Source organism: Chrysemys picta, chromosome 4 (genome assembly GCF_011386835.1).
Source record: "Chrysemys picta bellii isolate R12L10 chromosome 4, ASM1138683v2, whole genome shotgun sequence".
NCBI classification, from domain to species: Eukaryota; Metazoa; Chordata; order Testudines; family Emydidae; genus Chrysemys; species Chrysemys picta.
The window spans coordinates 90,076,298-90,099,111 of NC_088794.1; the positions used below are offsets into that span (position 1 = coordinate 90,076,298).

Below are 22,814 nucleotides of genomic sequence, written 5' to 3' on the forward strand. Positions count from 1 at the left end.
TACTCTGAAACCTGGTATAGGAGACTATCCTGACAGGAGAGAGCTCTTCTGTTGCCATAAATAACCATCTCCGTGAGCGGCATAAGCTTTGTTGGTGGGAGAACTTTTCCCGCTGACATAGTGCTGTGCACATGAACACTTATGTCGGTGTAACTTCTGTTGCTCAGGGAAGGTGGAATATTCATACTCCTGAGTGACATAGGTTTTGCCGACATAGGCTGTAGTATAACCATAACCTTATATTTTGGAATCTCTTGACTTCTGAGATCTTGATTTCTCAGCCTTAATGTTGTGTTAATGTTGGTTTTTTGCATTTAATTTCCTGTTTGTTTTAATGGGGGGAAAAGTGTGTGTGTGTGTGTGTGTGTGTGCGCATGCACATGTGTGAGAGAGTTTGGGAGTGCTGTTAGTTGTATCACAATCTGCTCTTAATTGACTCATCCCAAAGTGAATCAGTCTTAACTGAAGCCTGATTTGGCAAAGCACTTAAGCAAGTGTGTGAAAACATGCGAGCTGAAGTCAATAGGGCTGTTCACATGTTTAGTTACATATTTTCTTAAATATTTTGCTGGATCTGAACCTAAGGCTTAAACTAAGATAAAACAGACACTCCTAAGATAAAAGTTTATTGAGCGCAGTCAACATTCTAAGCCAAATGGAAACTGTACTGATGTGGTCACATTCAAACACTGACTTTAAACCTCTAAACATTAAATAATACTGGAATAATTTTCTTCAAGGTTGGCTTTAAATCTCATTAAGGACGACAAAGTAAGCAAAGGGCCCAGTCCTGAAAACTTACACTTGAGAGTAATCCCTTTAGAATCAATGCATTAGTTGCATGAACAGTAGTTTGCAAATTTGTGCCCCAAGTTTGAAGATTACAGTTATACATAGGGTGACCATACATCCCGTTTTAGCTTTCATAGTCCCTTTTTAAGCCCTGTCCCGGCCATCACAACTTTTTTGGCAGATGTGGGCGTTTGTCCTATTTGCTCTGAACTGGATCAGCTGGGAAGAGCAAACCGGACAAATGCCCACTTCTGTCAAAAAGTAGGGTGTGGAAGAACGTGCAGGGCTCAGGGCGAGCGGTGATGCCAGCGCAACGGAGGAAGAGAGGCAAGGCTTGGACAAGCACCGATATCAGTCCCGCGTGGGGAAATGGGTCGGGCGAGTATCTTGGGCCAGCCCTTCTCGGGGGTGGAATAGATGTAGGCCAGCCCTGGGGGGAGGGGCCTGGGGAGGGAGCCTCAGACTAGCCCCAGGCGATGTCCCATTTTCCCTTTGGGAAACATGATCACCTTCGTTATATAGAAATTCAGAATACACATGCTTATAATGGAGCTGAAGGAATACATTGAAAATGCATTTTTTTTCTGAAAAGAACAGCATTTAAAGGAAGAACATTTTTTCGTTTTCATCGAAAACAAAAATTCACATTTTTCCCCAGGATTTTGCACAAAACCCGTCAAGTGTTGATGGAAAAAAGAAATGTTCTCTCAAAAATTTCCATCTAGTCAAAGAGCCACTTTTCATTAAAAAATCAAACCAATTGGGGGGAAAAATACTTCAGCCAGCTCTAGCGCATAGGTGGGGTTTGCTCAGACTTTGCAAAAATATTCTTCTTTTAACTGAGGCAAATGTGGGAAATTTCAGCTTAAATGGAATTTGTTTGGTTAAAAAGTGTAGCCAAGTGTGTTGAGTAAGTAGTCATGGTGCTGTGTTAAGTACCATACCAGAAACCATGGTTAAAACCTTTTCTAAACGGGTTGTTGTAATGGTATTTGAATACAGTTCATCCTTGGCAACGTTTGCTGTTGTATAGTATTCAGCACAAGTCAAGAGCATCTGTTGCTGATGCTTGATAGTCTTATTTTTCCTAGTGTAGACAAGAATAGGCCTCTCTATGATTTCACCATCTGGAATACAACTCTTACTTTGCCTACCTGACAGGGGTTTTGGATTAGAAAATGTAAAGCCTTGCATCAGTACCTAGATAGTATGTTCACTGTGTACTAGCACCAGGTCCAACACCTTCACTCAGCACTGGAATATTGGAGCTCAACCCCTGCAACCCAAGACTACAGCCTCAGATGTGTAAAGATTGTCAGTTATGCTTCGTGACATTTTACATAATATATGTATTATACATACACAAACTACACTAAAAAGAACATTACTAAGGTTACAATGTCAGGCACTCAAAAGTCAGGAGATGCCAGAATGAAGGTTGCCTGTGCAAACTTCATTGAGCCCCCTTGTGCATATGTATTATGATAATCTTCAATTATAATTATTCACAGTTTCCCCACAGGACACCTACCTTATTAAGTTCATAGAATGGACTGCATTTACGTAATGAGCAATTATTCAGTATTTTGTTTTCTCCTTCCCCCGCCCCTCCCCCAATGTGTGGCCCCAGACCTTATTTACTGCACACTGTTCAAATCCTGCTCTGAAAATGTAATTAATTTCCTTATGGGCTTTTCTGTAGCACTCCTCTCTAGAGTAACTGAGCGCTTTACAGACATCAATGAATTTATTTTCACAATACCCCTGTGAGTTGACGGGATATATTTATCTCTATTTTACAGATTAACAACTGAGGCAGAGAGAGATTAAAGTCAGAAGTATTCATTAATTCTGACAGGTTTCAGAGTAGCAGCCGTGTTTGACACATAAGGCCAGATTTTTCAGAGTAGTTCTTTATATGTTGAAATGGGGGGAGTTAGAAACTCCGCGTGAATGGAGGGGGAGAGAGGGGGAGAGAGGGGAGTGGGCTCCATGTTGGGGTGGGGTGTTGTAGTTTCTACTGCTGCTCCTACAGCACTACCTCAAGGGCTGGTGCCCAGTGCCCTGTGCTTCTCCCTCTTGCCCCCTTGTCATCTGCCACCCTGTGCACCAATGTCTCCCTGCCCCCTTGCCTGGGTGTTGGTGTCCTGTCTCATTTTTTTTCCCTACCCCAGGATGTCTCTGCTGGGACTTGTGGTGGCTGGAAGGTGGGACCAGGCTGGGCCAGAGAGTCCTACCACTCCCTGGTGGCCAGTCCAATCTTGTGTGCAACCTAGACTGCTCCATCCCCTCCTCTGATGCTGCTCTGGTCTTCACCCCTCAATATTTGCATTGCAGGAGCACTAGCCCTCCCTCGCTTCCCCGGTTCTGTTGCCCCTAGGGTGACCAGATGTCCCGATTTTATAGGGACAGTCCCGATTTTTGGGTCTTTTTCTTATATAGGCTCCTATTACCCCCGACCCCCCCCCCCCCCCCCCCCCCCGTCCTGATTTTTCATATTTGCTGTCTGGTCACCCTAGTTGCCCCTTTGTTGAAAACAGCTCCTATTGACTTCATCTACAGTTGTGAATGCTCAATACTTCTGCAAATGAGATCCCCAGGTGTCTCACACTGGGCACCTGGAAAATGAGGAACACACAATTGGTGACAACTTGTGAAAAGTCTGGTTTAGGTGACTTGCCTAGCATTGCATAGGAACTCTGTGGCAGAGGCAAAGCAAGACTCCAGTTCTTCAGGGCAACCTTGAACTTCCTTAACCATAAGACCACGCTTTCTCTTCCTCCAGTCCCCTGCTTCATTCACTGCACACTTCCCAACTTCTGTAACAAATGAAGCAACTCTCCTTCACTCTCCTTCACTGTATGACCTTGATTCATCCCCAGAACAGGTCCCTCCTGTGCACTGAATGAGGCCAGGGTCCTGTGGAAAAAATAGTATGTAAAGATTGTATCATAATGCATATGCACAAGGGTGCCAAATTAAGGTTACACAGGCATTCTTAATTCTGGCCATTACTAACCATTGAGTGCTTGACTTTGCAACCTTAAGAATGTTCTTTTAATATAGTGTGTGTAATATCTATAAATATATATGAATGATATAACTAGACCATAATGTATCCTCTCATACCATAATGACCTCTCCATTGCTGACTAGAATGGGACAATTACCTCCAGTATCTTACATCCGACACTTTTTTTTTTTTTTTGCAAATGCACATACTCATATTCAATTTATGATCCAGTATAACCTCAGATCCTTTTCAGTGGACTACCAGCCAGTTATTCCCCATTTTGTAGTTACGCATTTAATTTTTCCTTCCCAAGTGTACTACTTTACACTTGTCTTTATTGAATTTCATCTTGTTGATTTCGACCAATTCTCCAGCTTATCAGGGTTGTTTTGAATTCTAATTCTGCCCTTCAATGTGCCTTCCACCCCTCCCAGCCTGGTGTCATCTGCAAATTTTATAAGTGTACCCATAATCAAGTCATTAATGAAAGTACTAAATAGTATTGGACCCAGGACTGATCCCTGTAGGACCCCACTAGATACATTGTCCTCCCAGTTGACATTGGTAATTTGAGTATTGTCTTTCAACCATTTGTGCACCCACCTTTCATAATTTCATCTAGACCACATTTCCTTAGGTAGCTTATGAGAATGTCATGTTGGACTGTGTCTAAAGCCTTGCTAAAATAAAGTTATATTGTGTCTACTTCTTCCCCCATCCACTAGTCCAGTAAACCTGTCAAAGAAGGAAATTAGGTTGGTTTGGCATGATTTGTTCTTGACATATCCATGCTTGCTATTCCTTATAACCCTATTATCTTCTAGGTGAACAGAAATTGATTATTTAAACATTTGTACTGGTATTTTTCCAGGTCTTTAAGTTAGGCTGACTGGTCTACAATTCCTGGGGTCACCTTTGTTCCCTGTTTTGCCCTTCTTCAGTTCTCTTGGGACTCACCCAGCCTCAATGAGTTCTTGAAGATAATTTCTAACGGGTCTGAGATTGCTTCAGCTAGTTCCTTAAGTATCCTACGATGAATTTCATTAGGCCCTGCCAACTTGAATATATCTAGCTTATCTAAATATTCTTTAACCTATTATTTCCCGGTTTTGGTTTGTGTTCTTTCCCCCTTGTTGTTAATATTAAATGGAGTTGAGTATCTGATCACTATTATTAACCTTTTTAGTATATAGAAAACACAATGGGCTATTATAGCAAATAACATGACAGTGAATTCATCAAGAGGGACATCTTCAATATCTGTAAAACCAGATAAGCAGATATTAAGTTAAAATAAAATAATTATTTATCTTTGTCAGTCTGTATGGTTGCTTTTGTAGTGTCCTTTTGGGAACCACTACTCTTTTCTGAGATTTCTTTATATCGTGCGATATTTCTGTGACCCTTGTGTATCCAAGGGCGTCTAGCTCAGGGGTTGGCAAACTTTTTAGGCCAAGGGCCACATCTGGGTGGGGAAATTGTATACAGGGCAGGGGGTTGGGGTGCGTGAGGGAGTGCGGGGTGTGGGAGGGGGTGCAGTGTGCAGGAAGAGGCTCAGGGCAAGGGATTGGGGCAGAGAAGGGGTGCAGGGTGTAGGAGGGGGCTCAGGGCAGGGGGTTGGGGTGTGGGGTGCGACGGGAGCTCAGGGCAGGGGGTTGGAGTGCATAGGGGTGCAGGGTGCAGCAGGGGGCTCAGGGCAGGGGGTTGGAGTGCATAGGGGTGCAGGGTGCAGCAGGGGGCTCAGGGCAGGGGGTTGGGGTGCAGGAGGGCTGCAGGGCATACAAGGGGGCTCAGGGCTGGGAGTTGGGGTGCAGGAGGGGTGCGAGGTGCAGGCAGGGGGCTCAGGGCAGGGAGTTGGGGGGCGGGTTCGGGCTCCAGTCCGGCGCCGCTTATCTAAAGCAGCTCTGGGGTGGCAGCGCCACGCACCTGGACCAGGGCAGGCTCCCTGCACCCCGGCCCCGGCCCTGCGCCATTCCAAGAAGCGCTGCGGCCCCTGGGGCGGGGGGCTCCATGTGTGCTGCTCTTGCCGCGCCTCCAGGTACCTCCCCCGAAGCTCCCATTCGCTGCGGTTCCCCATTCCCTGCCAATGGGAGCTGCGGGGGGTGGTGCCTGGAGGGAACGCACAGAGCCTTTGCCCCCCACACTCGAGGGCCGCAGGGACGTGGTACCCTAGTTTACCCACCTCTGGTCTAGCTGAAGCCTATTAAAGCAAAATTAAGTATATGTTTCTGACAAGTGATTGCCTTTTATTGAAAAGCCTAAGAATACCAAAAGGTGGTTATTTGGTAAATTTGTGTCTGTGACCTTTATAGATTAATTCTAAAATCTCAGTCCAAATAGTTAGTGTGTGTGTGTGTGTGTGTGTGTGTGTGTGTGTGTGTGTGTGTGTATCTCTCTCTTTCGTGTATATACATGTTTATACTGTCTCTCTCTTCCCCCCTCGGGTGGATTTGATTTAAATCACTAGTCAGGAAGACTCGATTTAATCGTGAATTTCTACATAAAAGTGCATTCTTGTTGGTTGTTATAACCTTAATGCATATTCTTCACAACTCAGAGATAGATGTAGGTTTCATTTTTAGAAAGTACACACTATACATGTTTAAAGTGATTTATTTTGAAAACTTTTCAAATTAGTTTTACAGCTATATCAGAAAATGAATGATTGGTAATTGAAGCAGATATTTATGAACTCATTGGGAGGTGAACTATCTCCAATTCAACAGGTTAATCATTAATATTTGGAGGATTTTCTTGCCATGCTGTATTAGGAAGACATTTAAATTGTTTTATTTAACTAAAATAACAACATTATGTATTCTGGATTTTTTCCTTCAACAGCAAACATAATATTTTAACAAAACAAGCATATGAATTTTTGAATTTAGTTAAACATTCAAGTTTTTTAAAATCAGGTTTGGTTTTCTTAAAATTGTTTTTAACTAAAATAGTTAAACGAAATATTTAAAAAAAATTAAATCGACTGTGTCAGCCAGATCAGCATGAGAAATTTAAAATATTGGCTTCTGCAGCTAACTCAGACGTCTTCACCTTCATTTTCCTGTTTGTTCATAATCTGGAAAAGAAAAACAAGCTTTCTTGCTTTTTCAGGTCCCAAACGATTTCTCAGTTTGGAATGAATTAGTCCAAAGGAAGAAAATATTCTTTCTACACTGGCATAAAAGCTACTGCTGTTAAAATTGAGATTATCACTTCAACAGTCTCTGAATCCAAGTGCTTAAGTGACTTCCGCCAGTTCACTGGTGTGACTTTCTTTAAAACATCATCAGCAAACATATATTTTCTTGAATGGTTCCCCCTTAGCTCTGAAGTTTATTATAGTTGGCATTATGGAGGGATGATTGCTGGATGTCCATGTCATAGCCAACTCCTCTTCTTCAGCAGTTAAGGTTTGACCCTGGTACCGAGTATTGAGAATATTTGCAAGAAAATGAGCTGGAGATAGTGCTTGTCCCATTCATTATTGTTAATGCTTGTAATTAATCTCTGTCATTGCATATTTTTCTTTTTAAGATCTCACTCAGTTCCTTCCAGATTTCAACAGTGTCGGCAATAAAACAGCTATTTCCCTGCATTTTGTTCAAGGCTACAGAAATAGGCTTCAGGGTACTCAGCATGTGTTCAACATTTCTCTTAAGACCAATGTTGAGAACTTTGGCTGTGGGAGTGCCATCTATTTTTTCACAATTTTGTTCACAAACTCATCAGATTAGGCTCGTTCTTGATCTCGTGCTCAAAACAGTCCACTACTGAGTTCCATCGCATGTCTTGTGGGAGAGTTAGCTTGGTTCCTCCCACTTTTTTCAAAGCAGCTGCTGCAAAGTGGTTGTTACGGAAGTATTTTGCAATTTCAACAACATTAGCCTTTATTTCTGGAACACTGAAGTCTTTGGTTAGGAGGTGCGGCAAATGAGCACTGCAACCGTATATTATTAGCTTGGAAGTCTCTTCACTCTCCTAAATTTCTTCTCATCTTGGATACATTTGCAGCATTGTCTGACCAAGCTGCGAACTAGACATTTGAATTTTTTTCCACAGTTTGTTATAGCTTTTACTGCTACTTTTTGTAAGTATTCTGCTGTGTGTGCATTTCCTGATGTATCAATTGTTTCTGTAAGGAAGACATTCCCTTCTTCTGTTGTCACACAAGCACATACAACAGGATCATTGTGGACATTGCTCCACCCATCAAGACTCAGGTTAACAATTTCACTCTCTAGACCTTTTGCTGGCTGCTCAATTTCTCTTTCATATACTTTAACCAGTAATTTGCCTGCGACATCTGCTCTGTTGGGTGGACTGTATCCTGGTCTTAATGACTGAACCATGTTAATGAAGTGTGGGTTCTCAATCATACGGAAAGGAGAGTTAGTTTCATAAACAAACCAGGTAAATAACAGACTATTCTCCCTATAGGGCTGGCTGTTCTGCTGTTCAGACCAAGTTTATAATCATTTGTTTTGCTCTTACTAAAAGTCTTCCAGGTTTGTGAGGAATTATAACTCTGTCCTGTTGCGTATGTCTTTGTATCACCTCAGATACAATACTGTCATTTTTGGTAAGGCACGGGAAATGAGGAAAATCATACCTGAAACTGAAGTTGAAAATACAAGCTATTGCATTGGGGGAACATTTTACACAAAATTATAGAAGGTGTTATTGCTCCGTTACCATAAATTCTAATCAACCATCATATGAGAGAAGGTCATAGTTTAACAAAATGTGATTTATGTATTGCTAGGTAAGTGTTAGTGGGTCTACATGTGTGTATATGTGAGAGTGTGTGAATCTTATTTGAAAGCAAGTATTTTTCTTGGCTGGCCTTTCTTTTTTCTGTATAAGAATGCCACTGAAAAAATGAGAAATTGCTATTAATCTGCTTGGCTCATCTCTCCTTACATTTCCATCTCTTGAACTGTTTGTTTTCTTTGCAATCAAATACTTCAGAATTTTTGCTTACACGGATAAATGTGAGTTGTTAAATTTAGACTAGTAGACTAAAGATGCATTATTGGGTTTGGTGCTGTGCTTCAAATGATTAGGATTTGACTCACTGCTTTTTTGGTTGGGTAGACATTTTCTTGAATCTGATTTATGCAGACTGAGTTTAGAGGGTCAGTCTTTATTTTTCTCTCCCTCCCTCCCCCTTTCCTTTTTTTTTTTTGTTCAAGTAAAAGGGTGGGAGGGAAAATACAAAATAAATAGAAAACAATCATAATAATGCCTAGCTCTTAAAATTTTTCAACAAGTATTTCTCTCCACAATCAGAACTGTAAGCCTTTTCATCTTCAAAGTAGTTGCAAACTTTTAATAATTAATTTCCACAATATCTGGTTGAGAAAGCTAAGTAAATATTATCCCCCACCTTATAAATGGGAAACTGAGGCATATCAGTTAAGTGGCTTGCTTAATGTCTTGGAAGTTCCTGAATCCAAGTCCTGTGCTGAGACAGGTAAACCATATTTTTTATGGAAGTCAATTTGTCTTGTTTTTTTTCACATGTAAGATGACGGAAAGGTCTTAAGCTTCAATATGTTGGACTTTTTTGCAGTTACTATTTGTTAAGCAATTTGTTTAAAATATAATTTGTTATTGGCTGAGGGCCTGATCCAAAGTCATTTTAAGTCACTGGAAAAATTCACATTGTCTTCAGTCACGAATAGAACAAAAATATGTAGAATCGTTAAAACCGTATAGGCTCTACTTGATGCGTTGGAGACAGAATGCACAGGAACTAAAAAATGACCCAAAACCTCAATTGCAGGACAGATACCCTTGCTGGACAAAGTAAGGATACTCCTGTTCAAACTTATTGTCCAGATGTGAATGTTGGAACTCTAACCATTTATGATATACTGTTGCTGTATTGTTAGGAGGTCGCTCCATGTGACACAAGTATGTAGTTAACAACAAAGTTATAAGGTGTTAGCCAAACAATTCTGTGTATTTAGGAATGATGAACATCCCAATTTTTGATTTATAAATAACGTTAACCAAGTCTACAATCCTAGTATTTTAATTAACAAAACAACGGTAGCAAAGAGACCAGCTTTATATGCTTGAAGAGTTGGTATTGATAAGTACTGCATTTTGTTAAAATTCCACACAAAAGCTTTGTTCTGAAATGTAAGAATAAATCAGTTATATGGTATGTGGGTAAAGTATGTTGTGTTTCAGTATTCCTGCTAGCAAACTACAAAAACAATTCAACAAGTTTATTCCTGGCAGTCTTTGGAAACTGGCATGTTTTTCTAAAGTAATTTTTCCATGTCTGTTTTCCCACTATTCCCACAGGGAATAGATTAATAAGGGAAAATATGCATAGGCCTCCAAATGGCTTCAATTTTACTATCTCCATGAAGCTACACTTACTGCTGATGTGGCAATTTGTGCATATTGCCCATTATGCCTTACACTGTGATTTATTGACTTTGACTGGGTTTGTTTGTTTGCTTTAAACAGGTTGTCTCCTGGTTCTGATGTCTACGTCACAGTTTCATCCATTGCCTTAGCAAGATCACAGCAGTGTCGTAACTCCCCCAGCAACCTGTTGTCCTCGAGTGAGACTGGCTCTGGTGGGGGAACCTACAGACAAAAATCTATGCCAGAAGGGTAGGCACCAGGTTTTTTTTTAAGGTGCTGTTTGGTTGAGGTTTCCCTCTTCCATTTGGTGGCTAGAGTTATAAAATATCTGAGCTGTGCTTACTCTGCTGGTTTACAAACTATTCTTTACATGCAGTTACTAAAACAGTTTTTCTTTCCTTGCCTCACTTTTGGAAAAAAAAGTGAGGTTGAAGAGTCCTCTCACTTTTTCTCTCTATGGCAATGCTCAGGCTAACATCTGCAGAGACCTTGAAGTATTTGAGTCTTCATTAAATGCATCAATTTAATGTTGCAAACTTCTTCACTTCACAGCTTTTGCTTCTTAAATGATATCAATAATGCACAATACTCAGAGTGAGTTCTTAGGCTTTTAACTTTGCAGCCTGCACTGCTTTTTTGAAGCAAGAAAGTGATACATTCATCGAAGACTTGGATAGTTTAGACATAAGGGTATTAAGTGACTTATAGGGACTGTTCAAAATAGCATTTATTTCACATATTAAAAGCTTCTCTGATTTCAGCCTGTCTCCTCCAACTTTATTGATATCATGAAGCTCCTTGGAATGATCCACTATTCACATTTGGGGAAAACTCATGGAGGAAGAAATTAAATATGTATAATTTTCAGAGAACACTGAAAAGGAAAAATGAATCAAACATTTTTAAGTAGGGGAAGAGAAATAATTGGCAACGATAGAACTACGTGCCTAAGAATACCCCTTACAGAGAAGAGGAAGGGAGAAAAACTGCTTAATAGTTCACACTGAAGCTTCTCTCTGGAGTCTCCTTAGATAGTTTGACGGTCAATGTGTAATCCTCTCCATGTTGGTGCTTATAAAGTTGCAGTAGTGGTGTAAATTCCATTGTCTGAAACTACCTAGCTAGTATAACACCCTGTCCTATGCATGTTAGGGAAGTCTGCAGATGGGAGCCTCTGTCCTGTACAGCATAGAAGCATGTAGGTTTAGCAAGGTGTCAAGTACTTTCTCTTGCTCAGAGCTCCCGAGGTGCCTTTGAGGTGGTCTTGCTCCAGCACAGATTAGGAAGTTTGCAGGAAAGATACCTTCCCCTGCAAATGTTAGGTGCTGTGTGCCTTCCCCTGTTGCAGAGCAGGTTCCCTCCTGCCAGGGGCGGCTCCAGGGACCAGCGCAGCAAGCGCGTGCCTGGGGCAGCAAGCCGCGGGGGGCAGCCTGCCGGTCCCTGTGAGGGCGGCAGTCAGGCTGCCTTTGGTGGCATGCCTGCAGGAGATCCGCCGGTCCCACTGATTGAGAGGCAATTCGGCGGTGGGGACGCTGAAGGCGCGGCACCGGCGGACCTCCCGCAGGCATGCCGCCGAATCAGCGTGACCTGCGGACCACCCGCAGGCGCACCGCCGAAAGCCGCCTGACTGCCGTGGTTGGGGCGGCAAAACACACAGAGCCGCCCCTGCCTCCTGCACACCAACACAAAGGCCCAGATTCAGAAAAGCATCCCTATTCAGGACAGATTAAGTATTGTTCTGAATAAGGATTGATTTATGCATGTGCCTAAGTGTTGTCCTGAATCATCCCAAAGTGCACAAAAGTCCTTTATTAGCCCATTTCACTGTACAAGTTATTCATGCACATACCTATAGTGGATCCTTCTTTGCTGAGCATTTTAGAAGTTCGGAAAACAAAACCACACTTGCGTACTAATTAACTGTTTTAAAAGATTAAGATTCTGTCAAATCAAACCATGTTGCCCTGGAATAATGAAATGAACAATTATAAGAAATGGCACTGATCCTCAAAACAGGCAATTTGTTTGGCAAATTTACCTTTCAGAGCACAATGACGTAGCTGTAGAAACTGAAGAAAACTAGCAAGATTTTTTTTTTCTGATGGGGAAAAATACCGTGCCCCTCTCAGTCTCCTCCCCATTGTTCTCATGCTGAACCATATTTGCTAAAGCTGTCCAAAAATTCACCTCCAGGTATAAAGACAAAGCATGAAAAATTTCAGCCTGAAAGATGAAAGTTTCAGAATACGAGTAATTGAAAATAGAGGGTAGGATGGAAACTTTATCCAACAATATTTATTGTAACAGTAACTGGTGATCCTACTATATTATTGGCCCTGATCATTAACCATTAAAAACAATGGCAAAAGCCTCATTCACTTCAGCAGTATCCAGATGGGGCTTGCTGTATATATTATAGATATATGTTTCATGTACACTTCTGTTTGTATTGTATGGTTTTTATGTATATGTATGAATGTTAATAGAATGTAAAAAAAGAGTATAAAACAACGAATGAATGTTTTTCCTTTTCTGGCTGTATGAAATAAACTATTTTCCTGTGTTCCTTTGGGAATTAAAGATGCATTTCTGCTGTTTTCATGAGGCCTTGACAACTTTTATAATGTAAGTGGCATAAAAGATACCACTACAACCAGCACTAATTATTTCCTAGTTTAATTAGTAAGTTTTAAATGGCCTAGTTAATAAAAAATAAATAAATAAACAAGTTTGTTGCATCTTAATTAGTAGGGGAATGATTAGATTTCACCAAGATTAACAAACCGTATTTTCATAGATCTCAGATGTCCTCTTTGATAAAAATACACCATAAATTAAGCAAAGCATATTACATTGCACTTGATGATGAATATTGATATCAAGGATGTTAATTAGGAGAACATTATGTGAAGAATAAAATATTGATGCTGCACAATTTGATAAATGTGTTTTTAGATCTTGAACTTCTCTTTTAAATACTGTTTCTAATTACTTCTTTTTTATTTTTGGTAGCATGGACCGATACCCACTACCAGATGTTACCATTGTTTCAATAGTCACTCAGCTAATGTTTAGGGAAGTGATCAGCTTTTTAAAAAAATATATAAAATCCATACATCTCTAATGTAATTTGTTAATACAGTAATACTTGTTTGAAAATCTTTCACAATGTTTAATTTAAACAATTCCCATTATCTCTTGGATTACAAGGTAGAATTCTGTATATCCTTTAACGTTTACGGGATGTTGATGGGAAGGAAATTATAGGACAGAATGGAGACCTCCACACAGCATGACCTCGCACCTACAGTGCGTGTGAGGTTACACTGTGCAGAGGATGCCATTTTGCATGCAGGTGTACAATTGCATGCCTGACTAAATATGTGATGGCACGCCACTGGTTGGCAGGTTTCCATTTCAGTATTAGGGGTCACCTGGGAGGCCTATGTTTGGCAGAGTGGGATGTGTTTATTTTCATTTCAACTGTTATGTTAAGTATTTGGAACTGGGGAAATTCCATGATGTGAATTATTGTGAAGTGTACAAAGCTTATCTGCTGTTGCTGTTCATCGGTTTTAATGGTTGTTTTGTGTGGTTTTATTTTATTTTTTTTTATTTTAAATTCTGGATATGTTCATGAAATCCTTCAAGTAATGGTCTAACCATCAATAGATGGTCTGAATCTAATATTTAAATTGCAGTATTAAAATCATACAGCATGTTACATTTATAGATATTGATGGATAAAGGAGGATCCTGTGTATTCCACAATTGTTTAGCAGTGGAATTTGCCAGAATCCATCCTTTGCTTGTGTTTCAGAATCTAGGCTTTCATTTAAATAAAAAAAGGTTTTAGTTCTCATGGCTGCAAATAGAACCCTACAAATATGTGCTGAGTGTAAAATTATTACCTTGTGTCTCCTTGAATCTGCAGACAACCTGAAACGATAGTTCGGAGATGGGAGTTGCTCCAGTACCTCTCAGAACAGTATCCCTTTATTCATTTAGAAATATAATACAAATTTCAATGTCAAATTAACTGTTTCACAGCTGATCATTTTAACATCCCACAATTTTTAATGGATTCATCCCACAAACTTTAACTACCTTCCACACCTCACATCTTTCCAGATGCCAAAAGCCCCAACTGTCCACTCTTAACTGCCAAAATCATTTGCTTCTATGTTAGTTATGCATTTTCAGTACATAACTCTGCAGCATATTTGAAAATTAAAAATTTTGGGGCAGCATGAAAAAATTTAATATATTAAATAAGGGGGGGAGATACTAGAATGGCTATTTTTCATTTTCATATATAATTAAATAAAACTTCAATTTTTTGTGTGCGATTTTCCTGAAGTTGTTACAGAATCTCCAGTCCGTTCCACTGGAGTATCTTTGAATACGTAGGGTCTTGCCCCAGAATTTAGGTCAAGGTTGCTGTGGTGTATATAGGGCCTTGACTACAATTGAATTTAAGTGGGAAACATAGTCACCTGTCTCTGTTCATTTTTAAGATCTCTTTACTCCTCTCCTCCCTATCTACATTCCTTGCAGCTACTGTGCAGATTAGTACCACATCCTGAATGCCTGGCCTTTTATAAATGACCCCTTGTTTCTATACCTTCTTGATATGCTTTTGAGTTGCTTTTTGCTGCGGATTTCTGCTTGTCCGATACTTGCTTATTGAACAGACATATACAATATCAGAATTTGAATACATTGGATTCAGTGTCTTAATGAATTTGATTGACAGATCTCATCATGATATGACTTTCAATCAGGCCTGTGCTCTTTAGTCAGTCACGGTATGGCAACACTCCAGTAAAACACCTGCATCTGGCCTGTCTCAGCTGACTCAGGCTCAGGGGGCTTAGACTGCGGAGCTATAAAATTGCAGTGTAGCTATTCCAGCTTGGGCTGGAGCCTGGGCTCTGGGAACCTGCAATGGGGGAGGGTCCCAGAGCACAGGCTCCAGCCTGAGTCCAAACATCTACAGTCCAGTTTTATAGCTTTGCAGCCTGCACCCCAAGAGTCTGAGCCAGTTGTCATGGGCCAGCTGCGGGTGTTTATTACAGTGTAGACATACCCTTAGGCACTTTTGAAAATCCCACCCAAAAATGTGTGTGGAAATGAAGGAAAAACAATGGCTTCAGATATTCATTTATCTCAGCCAAAGCTGATCCATTATCTCAAAGCCACAAGTTTGAAACTAACCCAAATCAGTCATTCACCATAAATTACCCAGGTAATGGCTATTCCTTGGCCCATGTGGAATGCATTGGTGCTTTCAATCTAGTTATTAATGGACAAATGCCCACATCCCAAAAATCACTACTATTGTTGCCATGTAGTGACATGCTGGTCAGCGCAGCAGATAAGCCAAGGATAAAATAGTCGATGAAATCTGTAAAACCTCACAGCCCACTTTAATGGCAGTGTAGGGAAATTCATGCGGTCACTCCCTGTGTTGTACTTGTGTGGCTAGATAGCACTTCATGCTCTAGGACTGTTTATCCAGCACCTTTTAAATACTTAATTTTTCAAAAGAGCCTAAGTGAGTTGGGGCCACAGTTCCACTGGCTTTCAGTAAAACCTGTAATCTTTAAATCACCCCTTTAGTGAATGAAATCAGGCTTTAAAATGTTCTGCTTTGATATGAAATTGGTGCTTGAATAAGAAAGAATTCTAATTCAGCCTTTGGAGGCATCGTTAGCCCACTGGACTTCCTCATGACTGGTCATGTGACAAACCAATCACGTATTGGACCAACGTCTGTTGGTGGAAGGTACAAGCTTTCAAGCTGAACGGAGATCTTCCTCAGCTCTGTGTACCTTCCACCAACAGAACTTGGTGCAGTAAAAGCTATACCTCCCCAACCTTGTCTCTCATATCCTGGGACCAACATGTCTACAGCAACACTGAAAACCAGTCATTGTTAAACAACCTATTGCCCCCCCTAATTTTTCACTCATTTTTAGCTGAAGAATTAAAAATCTCCTGTTGATGCCTATTGGGGTGGGAAATTGCAAAAAACAAATTCAGTTATGATATAAACATTCAACTTTTTCCAGGGTGCCACTTGTTCGTGACAAATCATTCTCTCGAAACCAGTGCTTCATTTGTAATGAAAAAGGTGATGGGGCTCAAGCATTTTTTTTACATTCATAACTGATGCAGCAAGCCCCGAGGTGCCGGGGCTATGAACTGCCAAGCCCAGAGGTGCCGGGGCAATGAACAGGCAAGCTAGAGGTGCCAGGGCTTAGCCTTGGCAAGGCCTGGCACAAAGTAAGCAGTGCTCAAACTCAACAATAGTCAACTGAAAAAGGTGAACCTACTGTTTACATTAGTAAAAACAACTAACACTTTATTGAACCTTCCAGAGTACATCTTGCAACAAAATAATTTAGCATATTTTAAGAACAGAAAAAGTTCATCTGACTTAGCATGCTGACTGGTACACAGTTAGGACCAATTTTTGGTTAAATAATTATTTTTTTAACTGATACGAGGGGTTCTTGAACAGAGGTGCTCAGTAAATTAATGGTTTAATATATATACTGTGTATTTTATAAATAAGAGGTAGCAAGTGACCCCCAACAACTGAAAGGAAAAGCATTAAAAATCCCACAAGAAGCCGTTTCTGGATTGCTGGTGTACTACTTGATGTAATAACCGTTTTTCTGTAAATGCTATTCTTCTACATGGGATTTAAGCATAATTAAAATTGTTGTCTACCTTTGTTTTGGGGACACTACAACAGGTTTGGAATGAGTCGTAGATCCCCTGCCTCCATCGACAGGCAGAACACGCAGACAGATACTGGTGGCAGCGGCAAATCCACACCAAGCTGGCAGAGAAGTGAGGATAGCATTGCTGACCAGATGGGTAGGTAATTTCTGCAGTAAGCAAATGGTGTTAACCACAAGGTGACTTTGGCAATATATTTCTCCAGGCAGTGGGAGAAGCTTCTAAAGCACTGTATTTCTCTTTCTGAATGTTACTCTTATTAATCAGAATGAATGATTAGATCTTAGATATACTTCAGTCTGTTTCTTTGAGACCTCTGAGTATCACCTGAGGAAGAACTGCACTTATTGTGAGGCTAAACCTTCCATAATTCTCCCACTCTCTGGAACACCATGTCCTTAAGAACTGGTTGGATAGACACGCTTATTAGTTTGTCTTGCTGTTGAAGACTTGTTTGACCACACCTACTCTCCCCAGTGGTTCGACTTAGTTTAATTTTCGCTTAGTTTATCTTAAGTGTTTGTGATTTTCCCTTTTAAATGGTGCTATATAAATGCAAATTGATTGTTTGATCATTGAAGCTATAAAAATCCCATGTACAAAATGGAAAAAATGCAATTAAAGTTTAAATAGTGAAATAAATCTGTAGCTTGGTTAGAATTGCCTTCCACCAGTGTATACATTTTCTTTGCATTTTGCAATTAAGTTGTCAGCTGAAGAAATATATTAACTACATAAAACAGCTGGGTACTGAAGATTTGCACTGTTAAGCCCTCCTTTGGAGTTTCAGTACATAGACCTTTTCCTTCTTTATATATCGCTGTTGTGCACTGAGGTGACAACTTGACACTAGTTGATACCAATGAGAGTCTGACACTGATACAAGTTTTGCCCTACAATAGCCAACCAATTACATTGTTACAATATGACTAGTTTGGTCAAGGTTGCTATTTTTTTTTAATTCCTCCATTGTTATAGGTTAGTAGGAATTTAGGACATTTTAGGACTAAGGAATTAAAGCTACTCTTGTAAGTCCATATCTTTCCCAACCTTGTTTGCACATAAGATCTTCTTACTGCATTGTAGTTTGCTATTATTCCTATATAAATGTGCTAGTCTTGAACACAGAAGAAAGGATTCAGTGAATGCAGCAGGCATTTGGGAAGTGCATTGTGATTCTCAGGTTCTGAAGACGTACTTTGTTCCAGTAACTTCAGAGCCTCAGTGAGCTGTGCCTTATTAATGAAGCCATCTGTCATCCCTTTCTCCTTTTAACATGGGAAACCTGTGATTATACTCATCTGTTGTTCTCTTTTTGACAGAATGATTTTTAATTGCATATGTTTTCATACTGTTGTGATGGTAACGACACATGTAAAACTGATCTCTTGTTCAGCATTACTTCTGCAGCTTCTCTGTTGTGTATTGGTGCTGGCATTGAATAGAGCTGCCAGCAGGTTCTGCTGTGGAATGTTAGGTGCTACAGTATTGGCTTAATGAAAATGAAAGGAGCAGTAAAAATTGTGATTCTGGTGGGAAAGGTGGTTCCAACATCCGTCAAAAGCAAAGAGAGAGGATACAGGACTATTTCTCAGTATCTCTCTTGGGTAGTGTCCTGCATTCAGACAGTTCTGACTGTAAACTGCATCTCTGGCCAGAAGCTGTAATTCCAGTTCTGATGAGTCTATGTAGCAGTTTGGTTCACCACAAAATAAGTAGAATTCTTTAGCTTTAAGAAGGCAATATTAGGGTTTGTTAATAGGTAGGACATAAGGCACGGTAGGTTCACACACAGCTGTTTCTGCCTCACCCTAGACTTTAAAGAATGTTTGTCCATTGCACCAAATCACTGTTTTGTCATGTTTACCAGAGTAAGAGGACTCATTAGGGCTAGAATGATAACAATGCTCTAGATAAGGATTGAGAGAGAATAGCTATGTTGAGGAAGTTTGGATAGCTCTCATCTGTACTTTGCCCAGTTGCAACTGGTTGACCAAGCTTGCGAATGTCTTATGCTACACTTGATGGCATTACTGTTTGTCTGTGGGTAGGAAGGTAACATGATAACTTCTGAATGCTGCATTCAATCAATTCCAATTTTTCAGGGAATGGTCTAGCCATCAGTAACCAGAACACTATTGATTTGGGGAAAAATTATTGGTGGCAGAGTTTGGGGGACCATGGTATGTGGGGAAGAGGGAAAACAGCCCATGGCATGGGTGGAAGGTGGGACTGAGGGGCAGATAAGGTCTCTGGCATAGGAGGAAGGGGGAATTACGAACATGGAAGGAAGTGGGAATGTAGAGCCCTTAGCATGGGGGAGACCCTAGTATAGGGGGAAGGGTAAATGGGGAGCAGACAGACTCGCCTTCAGGGAGAAGAGATGAAGGGAATGGGGGCAAACACAGAGCCCCGCCATGGGAGCAGAATAGGGGACCCTGAAATGGAAGAAGGGGGGCACACAGAACCCCTGGTGGAAGAAGAGATTGGAAGAACCTAGTATGGGGGAAGGAGGAGACACAGCCATGGGGAAAGGGCAGCACACAGAGCCCTTGGAATGGGGTAAGTGAGAAATTGGGAGCGCACACAGCCATGGGCAAAAAGGGGAGAAGGGAGGCTGTGGGGGAGGTGGGAACGGGGGGTGCACACAGATCTGCCAGCATATTGGGGGAGAATGGGGAACCCTGGGGTGGGAGGAGGGAGAATGGGGGGATCACACAGAACCCTTGGCAGCAGGGGAGGTTGGGTGACATTTCAAGGGAATCCCTGAGACAGTGCGGGATAGGAGAGTGGCATGTAGGGAGCTCGTGAGGTGGAATGGAGGGATTCAAGGAGCCCCTGGAAAGTGCGATAAACTCAGCCTACAAAAACTATGAAGTGTGTGACCCTCTAGTACTCTAAGTTCTTTGGTTTTTGTAAGCACAAATTTCTCTTAAATGTTGCATTTTAAGAATGCGGAGTATTCAGTATCTCTAAAAGGTCCATGTGAAGAACTGTCACCAAGACCCATCCTCTTTTAGCTCTTTGAAAACAAATATATACTGCTGGGGAACACTCCATGCAAGACATCTATACTTCTATAGCGACCTCTCAGAAAAGAATTAACTGCTTTTTATATTTCAAACACCTCCTTATCCACTTACCTTAAATTGATATAAGGCACACTTAAACCAAGTACAAGTGTCCACACAAGGAAATTGCCAACATTTAATTAATTCCATTTCTAAATTGTTTTAGTTAAATTGGTACAACTTTCTTATGTAGACAAGGCCAAATATATGCTGTTTCTTCTTCAAGTCATTGCAGAACTGTATTCCACTCAGATGTGCATGCGCCCAACACACCCAAGTCAGAGAATTTTGCTTAGCAGTCCCTGTTGGGACAGCACTTGCACCCTATGGCCCTCATAGCCTCTTCCATATCTATATCAGGGTGACACTACTCTGCCCCCTCTGCCCCCCCCCCAGTTCCTTCTCACTGCCCGCAGCTTGAGTTGGAGCTTCCCATGTGGATTTTACCTCTCGGTTTCTGACAACAATGGTGCAATTGTCTATAAATTGTTAATTAGCAATACCCTTGTAGTCAGTTTAGGAATTAGCTCTGTTTATAGTGTTATATGGTACTATGCCCTCACCAGGATTTAAGCTCCATCCTTTTTGTGGGGTGGCATTTCCAAATAACAACCCCCATATATGTTGTTCGTTGTATTTTAGGAGAGAGAGACAATAAAGAGTGCTCCATTTGCCATTCCTTTAAGAAAAGCACTCAAGTTGCCTTGGACTTGTATTTAAAACAGCACCTCATGGAACAAGCTATGAAACCAGATTTGGCCCTCTGCAGATCACCAGGGCCATCAGTCTTCAGAGCTGGTGTGGACCCTGGATAGGCCACCAGATTCAGATCCTTCTCAGAGAAAAAGGGACCAGTCCCCTTCATCTGCTCCCCCAAGGAAGAGAACTCATAAAACTAATCAGAGCCACTCCCGGGCTCTAAGAGATTCTTCCTCCTCTTCTAAGAGGAGTGTGGCACACTGCCATGTCTCAGTGAAGAGGGCTTCTTGGCTACAGAACTCAGGCATTGCTCTGTACATAAAACCAGACCATAGAAGAAATACCAGTTGATGGATAGTTTTTGTTTTCTGAAAAGACACATGAGAAGTTACATATTTTTATGAACTCCAGGCTATGTTACGGTTTCTCTCAGAGTATCCTCAAGCTGAAGTTGGACCATGTCAAACTGATTCTCATTGCACCAGGTTGGCCAAGACAGTGTTTGTTTTTTGACCTCAGTCTGTCCGTTCAAACTCCCAGATCTTGTGTTTATCTTCCCAACCTAGTGACTCTACACCATGGCCAGGTTGCACATCTGGCACTGAGCAATGTTACACTTCACAGCATGGATGGAGGATGGCTAGGTGAGAATGAAGATCAATGTTCAGAAGCAGTTAGGAGAGTTCCAATCATCTACTAGTACTACCTGTTTGGCCAAGCGGAAACATTTTTCAGTTTGGTCAATAAGAGAATGTTAACTTGTGTTCAGGAGATTTGGATTACTTATTACATTAGAAGTCCTCGGATCTGGCTCTTATCATGTTGAGGGGCCACTTGGCGGCGATCTTGGCATTCCATCCTCCAATCCAAGGGAGGTCAGTTTTCTCAAACTTCATGGTAGTTAGAGTTCTGAAAGGCACTTTCTACCTGTGAAGGAAACAGTCCCATTGTGGAACCTCAATACTGTACTAGCCGCCCTCATGGGTCCTCCATTTGAGTTAGTAGCATCATGCTTCTTGTCTCTCATTTCCTCAAAGACAGCCTTTCTTATTGCTATAACTTCTGCAAAAAGAGTAAGCAAACTGCAAGCCCTTATGGCATAGCCTCTATATACACAGTTCTTCAAAGACAAAGTGTCCCTGAGGCCACATCCAAAGATTTTGTCAAAAAAAGTTTAGCAGTTTCACCTTAACCACGCTATCCACTTAGCTGTATTCTTTCCTAAGACACACTTGAATGCAGATGAACAGCAGCTTCTTATGTTAGATATGAGATCGTGCCTGACATTCTGTCTGGAAAGAATTAAATCATTTTGTTCATTACCACCTCAGCTCTTTGTGTCTTGTGTGGATCATATGAAAGGTCAGCCACTATCTGGGCAGACGATTTTCTAGGTCGATAACTTCCTGCATTACCACAGCTTATGGAGTAGTTCAGACCACACCCCTACAGTCCTTACGGGCTCATTCAACAAGGGCTCAAGCCTCGTCAACTGCATTTTTCAGTGATATTATTTCAATCTTGGACATTTGCAGAGCTGCTGCATGGTTTTCTGTACATTCTTTTGCCAAACTTTATGTGATTACCACAGCAACTAGGTCAGATGGGAAAGGAAGTCAGTTGGGAAGGCAGTTCTGCAGTCACTGTTTAAGAAGACTCCAAGCCCTATCTCCTACCAGTATTGTTTGTGAGTCACCTCAGTGGAAGACATGTCTGCAACCAGTTGAAGAAAAAACGGTTACTTACCTGTACTATAACTTGTTCTTCAAAATGTGGGTGCAGATATGTATTCCATAACCCACCCTTTGTCATAGTCTTGGATTTTGGTGCAAAGGAGCTGAGGGTGGTTGGGGCAGTGCTGCCCTTATTTAGCCATGGGAGGGGCTATGAAGGCCAGAGGGCATGAACATTGCCCTGATGGGTACTACAAAGCAAAGTTCTCTTGCTTCGATAGGCTGGGTACATATGCACCTGAGTGGAATACACATCGGCACCCACATCTCGAAGAACAAGTTACACTACAGATAAGTAACCAGATTTTCATGGAGTACAGTCAAAACCATTGAGTGGTATGGAAGTAGTACGACAGATGATATTGCTATTTA

The 22,814-nt window shown here is 41.2% G+C and overlaps 1 protein-coding gene across 10 annotated transcripts in view; it reads left to right on the plus strand.

The window, feature by feature from the left end:
* Positions 1-22,814, plus strand: part of SIPA1L1 (signal induced proliferation associated 1 like 1) — a 383,806-nt gene that overhangs the window by 336,694 nt on the left and 24,298 nt on the right. For 9 of the 10 annotated variants that reach the window (XM_065595303.1, XM_005309363.5, XM_065595300.1 and 6 more), the window contains 2 exons: positions 10,289-10,438; positions 16,953-17,077. In XM_065595303.1, the coding sequence (XP_065451375.1) occupies positions 10,289-10,438; positions 16,953-17,077 (275 nt within the window). The remainder of the gene's footprint in view (positions 1-10,288; positions 10,439-16,952; positions 17,078-22,814) is intronic. The other variant, XM_042849376.2, reaches the window with a different exon arrangement.